Source organism: Mustela nigripes, chromosome 11, assembly GCF_022355385.1.
Source record: "Mustela nigripes isolate SB6536 chromosome 11, MUSNIG.SB6536, whole genome shotgun sequence".
NCBI classification, from domain to species: domain Eukaryota; kingdom Metazoa; phylum Chordata; class Mammalia; order Carnivora; family Mustelidae; genus Mustela; species Mustela nigripes.
The window spans coordinates 1,007,729-1,015,237 of NC_081567.1; the positions used below are offsets into that span (position 1 = coordinate 1,007,729).

The window sequence follows — 7,509 nt, forward strand, 5'->3', positions numbered from 1 at the left end:
GCCGCTCCCAGACAGCATGGCACAGTGGAGGACATGGCTTTCACTCTCAGGGCAGCTGGTTCGTGGGGGACCAGGCCTTGTTAAATCACTGCCTGGGGGTGAGGCGTGCCAGGCTCCCGGGCTGCGGGGACGAGTTTAGAGGGGATGGTAGAGTGGCGGCGAGAAGTGGCTCCCTGCGCAGACGCTGTTTAAAGCCCTAGCTCGCTCCAGCAATGACCCTAGGGCTGCTCTCAGCTCTCCCTTCACAAACACCTGGAATGCAGGGGACTCTCATACTGGGGACCCGAAGGCCAATGCCAGAGACGCCGGTCCTGTTTGGGAAAGACCAGCCCTCAGAAGGGTGTTAAACAGGGGCTTTTTTTGGTGGGCTCAGTGCTGCCTCTTCCTGAACAAGCTGAGCCCGGGCTTCTAAGGAAAATGCCCCATGGCGAGGCTGTACCCGCTCCGGACCTGACCTGAAGTCAGGCCACTGGGTGCTGCTACCTGGGCCCTCTATGCCCTCCCGGGCTTTCTTCCACGCAGCTCGGCCCACACCACCCACTGCATCCCAGTGCCCGGGGCTGCAGCTGCCGCCGAGTGCTCCTCTCCTCTCCTCTCCCCACGTCCACAGGGGCTCCCGGGCTTGTGGCTGGCCCCCCGCGCTGTGGAGCACCCCACCTTGGGCGCCAGCTCCGAGCTGTGCTGCAGCACGGTGTACAAGATCTGCATGTTGTTGGGGTTCCGGGCGTTGGAGAGCTCGTTGAAGACCACAAACTTGATGGTGGTGCCCAGGTTGTCCTTGTGCGCGCTCAGCAGCTCCCTGGACACAGGGCAAATCAAGGGGTGCTGGTGCGGACTGCGGCCACCCACCCTGCCACCCTCCCGCCCGCTGGCTCCCCTCCCACTCCCCTGCCCGCCCTCCAGCTCCCCACCTCTGGCCCTGCCGCCCTCCCACCGGCTCCCGTCCGGGCCGCACCTGACACACAGCATGTAATGGTTCAGGAGGACCTTGGGCTTGAGGCGGATCTTGATCAGGTGTGAGATGACGTCCATGTCCTCCACGCCGTGCGTGTTGCAGTTCATGCACACGGACATCAGTAGGTCCTGGGCAGGCCTGGTCAGCTACAGGGGGAGGGGCAGCGCCCCATCAGCCTCGCGCAAAGCCCAGCCCCCACAGCGCCCCGAGGAGGAGGCCCCGCCCCCTGCCCTCACCTTGGGGTTCTGCAGCCACATCTCCAGCCTCTGCACAGCCATCAGCCGCACCTCCTTGTAGCCGCAGGTGGAGGTGAGCAGCCGCAAGAGGTTCCGCGACACGTTGTCAATGGGCTGCCGCCGGTTCAGCTGGTCACGGAGCATGTCCAGGACGTACTCCTCCACGCTCTCTGCGAGGTCGTCGTACCTAGGCCAGAGGGGCGGGGGACGAAGGAAGGAGAGCTGGCTCCCCCCACGGGCCCACCCCACCAGCCTCCCAGCTACAGGCAGGGCCCCACGGGCGGGGGTGCCGCACAGCACGCCTACCTGGGCATGAGCTGGCCCTCCTGCTCGGGGCTGAGCTTCTCCTCAGCGATCAGGAGCTCTGTCTGGCTGTCCTCCTCCTCCGTGAGGGAAGGGTGAGGGCTGCTCCCTGCAAACCCAGCCACTTGTGGACACATCCCCCGGCCACCCTGCGAGCACCCATCCCTGCCACCAGCGGTCTCCGTGGAGGGCGGCGACCTAGCCCCCACCCCGGATGCTCCCTAGCCCGGACACCCAGTGTGTCTTACCAGCACTGAGATCCCCACCACTGCGCGCCACCTCCCCCTGCAGAAGCATGCTCTTGGGGGGCATCTTGGTGTTAAACGCTGTCTGGATGTTGTCCACAAAGGTCTTGCAGTGCGGGCTGTCCACCCAGATCCGCTCACCCAAGGAGTCTTCGATGTACACCTGCATGGGACAGACATCCACACTTCTGGCCCCAGCTGGGCAGTTCTCTTCTGCCCGCACTCTGTGGCTCCCAAGACAGGTGCTTCCCCAAGCACCTCCAGTTGCCTGGGCTGGGAGGGGGCTCCCAGAACGACCTCCCCAGCGACCAGCACAGGAGACAGATGCCCCAAGCTGCCAGATACACAGCCTCCCAAGAGGACACACTCAGGTTGGCCTCTTTTTCCTCCCGGGGTCCTGCGCTCTGCCCCCATCACCCCAAGTAGGGTAGAGGTCCCAGGGAGCCACCCAGGAGAGGTGAACCCACCTTAACAAAGATCTCAGGCCAGTTCTCATCCTCTTCGTATGCAGCCATGAGCAGGTTACAGGCCAACACGGACACTAGACTATTCCCCTTGGCCTTGAAGTTGATGGAGGCATCCCGCCGCAGCAGGCTGCACAGAGCCTACGAGAGACAGCATGTCATCAGGAAAGCAGTGCCCTGCACACAGGGCAGAGTTGGCAAGCTTCTGGAGAAGCTGACTGGGGTGGGAGGAGACGGGACACGAGGCCAGAGCGAGGGCTCGTCTCACTCAGCCTGGCCCTCACCTCAATGACCCCCTCTGTGGCGAAGATGTTGGGCTTGATCTTGGCCAGATACATGAGGCTGAGGTATAGTGCGCCATCAGGCTTGGCCCGCGTGGCCTTCAGCTGCTTCACGGCCCCACACAGCACGCCCTCGATCCGGCCGTCATTGCCCTCCAGCTCGGCGGCCTCGATCTCGTCCAGCAGCACGGAGGGCGGCACTGGCAGGGACAGGAAGGGCATCATTAGAGCAGGCAGCCGGGGCAGAACCCACCTTCAGAGTCCCTCCCAAAGCCAGGGCACAACAGGGTAAACCTGCAGAAGCCCAGTGAGTGAGGGTCTCAGGGCTGTCCCACAGGTCCCCCACCTCCAAGGACAACAACAGCCAGGGAGGGAGCAGGGTGCATGCTAACCGTCTCATGGGGCCCAACCCAGCCAACAACAGGCCACCACAGGAAGAGCACCCTCCAGACTCCGAGCACCGGCCCAGCCACCTCCAGACCTTTCCCTACATCCCTCATGGCTACTCTGGGTTTAGCTGCTCCTGCGCTACATTTTTCTACAAATAGGTCAACTTTTTCTAAGTTTTCAAATTAACCAGCCCAATGCCATTCATTGCCTTTCCTCTCAACAACGGCCGCTTCTCTGCTGGTCTCCCCGCCTGGCACTGCTGGCCCTTTCGACTCAGATCCGTCCCGCAGGGTTTTGCTTCAGTGGTCTCTGCTCCTTGGGTTTTGACCTTCTCTCTCGTGTTCATTTCCACCATTTCTTCATGCTTCCTTTCCCCCTCACTCGCTGTTGTGTGTCCGTGGCACACGGAGCTCACCAACCTCCCTGCGCAGTCAGCCCCCGGAGCACGTCGCAGGTCCACCGCGCCCCTTCCTGGGGCGACAGTCCGTATCGCTCTGACACAGAGGCTACAATCCCCACCGTAGCATCTTTTCTGACCTGAGAGTGTGTTCTGATGGTTTTTAAAGATGCAAACACGCAGAGGGAGGTGCTGCCTTTGGTGTGAGTTAACCGTTCGAGGACAGAGGACTCAGTGATACCCACTGGACGCTTTCCAGGTGCCTGGGACACGAGGCAAGCAGGCCGCGCAGACGCACTGGATGCCGTGAAGACCTCGACCTTCCACATGCCCGGGGCTATGCACAGCTGTGCTGTGTTCCGCCTTCTGTTTGCTTAACACTTTTGTAAAGTGCTTCATCAGCTCTGCGCATATGTTCCGTAACTGCGTTTCATCTCATCGCCAGAAGCACCTCGTCCAGAAGATGCCAGCCGGGGCCTCAGCCCTTGTTGCCGGGAGCAGGTGCCATGGGGCTGGCAGGGCGGTGGCCCAGGGAGGGTTGGGCCTGGATGAGAGGTCTGATTCACCCCTGAAGCCCAGCAAGCCCCAGCCGTGTCTTCTGCTCCTCCTGCCCAGGGTTCCCGGGCACGGTTCCATTCTCCAGGACACATGCCTCGCTCAACGGCTTATTCTCTAACGTCTTCAACCACCTGTCAAAACCCTGTCCAGACTTCAAGGCTCAATGTCACAGATCCCTCATAAGTCTTCCCTGTGCCAAAGCCGTCGTGTGAATTCCTCTGTGCTCAAAACCTGGGGCTGGCTTGATATTTCACAGGTCTGATCTATAGGGTATCGTGGAGGAGCCAAAAGTAATCCATGGGAAGATAACACAGAAAAGCAGGCCCAACCTGATGTGCACATAAATTAAAAGCTCCTCTGTAAATAACAGAATTATAAGTGATTTTTTAAAAACTTTCCCTGGACGTCACTGATGTTGTAGCACCACCTCCTGAAGTGAAGAAATGGAGACAGACGAGCCCTTCACTGTCTGTGGAGATCACTGAAGTCCAAACGCCCACACAGCAGGCAGAGAGGGGAATGCACGAGAACACAGAGCCCACAAAACAAGGCTCTGGTCTCCGTGTCTGCTGATGTCCAATGCACAGACCAGACACAGAGGATGCGCGCAGCAAGCACATCAGAGAAATCGCCAGGCAAAGGATGCCGCTCCCCAAAGAACAGCCGCTGTCAGCGCAGCAGAGGCACCCCCCCCCCCATGACATGGGGACAGCTGAAGAGTCACCATCCATCCGTCTCCCAGCTGACAGAACACTGGCACAGGCCGCTGAGCTCACTCGCCAGCACGTGCTCCCGCAGCACGTTGGGGCCTGAGACCCGCCTGTGCCACGCTGCCCTGGGTCCCATTAACACCTCCCATCTCCATCCCAGGTTGGAAGCAGATGGCGGGGCGGTAAAGGGATCTGCTTGAGGAGTGCTTTGCAGAACAGACTCCCTGATGACTCCTCTCCCCCTTCTCCAGAGAACCTGTGCTCCACTCTGGTGCTAAGCCGGGAAGCCGCCTTCAGTGAATCCCCGGGAGGCAGCCGCAGGGTGGGATGTGCTTTCTGGGAAAGGAAGCCCAGAAACCAACTTTACCTTCAATTGGGACCACAGATGGCTCTTTAATGGATGGAGAGATGGCGCGCTTTTCCGCCACTGCAGCCTCAGCCAGGCGTCCCAGGGCACTCAGCGGGGGTGTGGACGAGAGTTTGGGGCGCTTGGTGAGGCCGGTCAGGGCTGAGGCGCCCGCCAAAGCAGCTGCAGCATCCCGCTTGCGCTCAGAAGGCAGGCCAGAAGGGGCAGGCTTCAGCAGGGTGGACGCTGTTTTGGATTCATTGGCCTGACCCTTTGAGCCCAGAGCAATGAAGTCTCCCGGTGGAGGGTGCCCTGCAGAGAAGTGGGGGGTGAGCAAACACACAGTTTACCGGGTGGCGGTGGAAAGGGTACTGGAGATGGACCGAAACCTCCCACGGTCTCCAAGGGGATTAAACAAGGGTCAGGGCAGGCAAGGGACAAGTGGCCAGCAAGCCCAGGGCGCAGCCCTGTCTGGAGCACTCAGGGACAACAGGGACTGACAGTCACGCCGTGCTCACCACAGAACAGGCCTGGGCAGGACCGTCAGCCAGGCCGCGACGTCCGCGTTGCAGAGGGAAACAAGGGACAGACCGAGCTCGCGGTGGCAGAGCCCGATCTGACGCCAAGCAAGCCCCCGCCCTGGACTCCCCCGCCTGGGATGTGGTGCGCACAGGAAGCCCGCCACCCGGAGCCCCGCCGCGGCCGCAGCCCAAGCCCACACCTGACGGCTTGGCCGCCGCGCTGGGCCTGCGCACCGTCGCGGGTTTGGCGCGGTTCATCCCGTCCCCTGCTCCGCGCTGCCGCTTGCCGCCGAGGTGTCAGCCGCGGAGAAAGCCGGCGCCGGGTCCGCCGTCCCCGTTCATTCATTCATTCGCCCCGGGGCTATCGGGCCTGCGGCCTGCGGGCGCACAGGCAGGAACCGCCGCGCGGGGCGACTCCGGGAGGCCGCGGATGCCCGCCTCCGATCGGCCGGACGGGGAGCTGCGTCGCCGGCAGCCGGGGCCCACGAACTACGGTCCGCCAGCACTAGCCCGGGGCAGCCTGCACGACCGCCCCGGAACCGGAAGTCGGCGCCACCGCCCTCAGCAGCCCACTTCCGGAGCTACCGGAAGCAAAACTGCGCCGCAAGGGCGCGAGGACGGCGACGGGCCCGCGACCGCTGCGTGCTGCCTGCGGCGCCCTCTGGCGGCGGGAGGCCGGCCGGGCGCCGAGCCGTCTAGCACCTGCTAACGCAGGTGAGGGTGACGTCACTGAGCCATGCTCCGGAGGACGCGCAATGTGGGAGGGGGCACGGGATTCTGACCCCGACGCGCTGCACCTCCAGGGTCCTGCTGTCCTGTTTAGTTGTCCAAGGGCAGGGTCTGGGGTGCCCAGCGTGCAACGTGAGGAGGGGACTGGGTAGGGCTGGGAGTGGGCACGGCCCTCATTAAAACCGGGGTGTGGGTGGGACGCCTGGGTGATTCAGTGGGTTAAGCCTCTGCTTTCGGCTCAGGTCATGATCCCAGGGTGCTAGGATCGCGCCCCGAATTGGGCTCTCTGCTCAGCAGGGAGCCTGCTTCCCGTCTTTGTCTGCCTGCCTCTCTGCCTACTTGTGATCTCTCTCTGTCAAATAAATAAATAAAATCTTTTTAAAAAAATAAAAATTAAAAAAAAATAAAACCGGGGTGGGGGGGGAGGAGAGGCATCCGTCCCAGCCTCAGTTTCCCCACCTGCACAGTGGGTCTCTGCAACCTCTCCCAGTCCCTTTGGTGGCTGAGGAGGACTCAGCCTCCTAGACTGAGGGCTCCATGGCAGCAGAGAACCCCTGGCCCTACTCCTCCCAGGGGTCTGGGTGTGTCCAGGGGGTGTCTGGCTGCAACCCCACCCGGCAGCAGGAACCAGGCCCAGAGCAACTACCAGGCCCACAGCTCTGCACTCACAAGCTAGTGCCTTTCTTTATGGAGCGGACGGCCTGGCCTGAAGGGACAAGCCATGTGCACAGACTGAGCTCCAGGCTCCTACCAGACCGCCTGCTTCAGCAAGGCAGAGGCTAAGAGACCTTAGTCCATCTTGGCTGCGGGCAGGAAGGGCTGGCTTCACGGGGGAAGGAGGGCGTGGAGCTCAGGTGAAGGCAAAGAGCACGCACCGTGGAGGCACGGCCAACTGGGTCCAGGGTTGGGCGGTGGCCAGAGAGGGGAGATGGGGCCCAGCCTCCTGATGGTCCCATCCACAGAGGTGGCAGTGGGTTCCTGTGTGTATCCCAGAGGGATTCAGGAAAGCTCACCATTACAAGCCTGTGTTGGCCCTGCCTGGAGTCTCTCCGTCTGTGGGCACTGGTAGGACCGGTGGCCTCAGCAGGCAGAAGGAAGGCTCCTTTGTCCCAGGGAGAGGGTATCACTCAGAGCCCAATCACACTCTGGTGTGGCCGCTGGGGCCCTTCTGCCCACTGCAGAGGGAAGGGAGGTGGTATTGGGGCCATGTTGCTGGGGGCAGTGTAGGGTGTAAATTGGGAGGCCTGTGGGAGATACCCGGTGGCCAGTAGTGCTGCCACAAACAGGGCCCACTCTCCCTGCTGTGGTTGTTGTCATTACTCAGACCCTCAGGCTCCAAGAAGTAGGCCAGGAGGTGAGCAGAGGAAGGAACTA

General features: G+C 61.9%; 1 protein-coding gene across 1 annotated transcript in view; it reads right to left on the reverse strand.

The window, feature by feature from the left end:
• The window catches only part of INTS1 (integrator complex subunit 1), a 28,688-nt gene extending 22,738 nt beyond the window's left edge, over positions 1–5,950 (reverse strand). Inside the window, exons 1-9 of the mRNA XM_059414269.1 lie at positions 5,607–5,950; positions 4,907–5,197; positions 2,488–2,684; positions 2,207–2,344; positions 1,743–1,902; positions 1,498–1,603; positions 1,192–1,378; positions 956–1,101; positions 658–799 (exon numbers count right to left, since the gene is read on the reverse strand). Coding sequence (XP_059270252.1) covers positions 658–799; positions 956–1,101; positions 1,192–1,378; positions 1,498–1,603; positions 1,743–1,902; positions 2,207–2,344; positions 2,488–2,684; positions 4,907–5,197; positions 5,607–5,664 — 1,425 coding nt within the window. The 5' untranslated portion in view covers positions 5,665–5,950. The remainder of the gene's footprint in view (positions 1–657; positions 800–955; positions 1,102–1,191; positions 1,379–1,497; positions 1,604–1,742; positions 1,903–2,206; positions 2,345–2,487; positions 2,685–4,906; positions 5,198–5,606) is intronic.
• Positions 5,951–7,509: the final 1,559 nt, after the last annotated feature.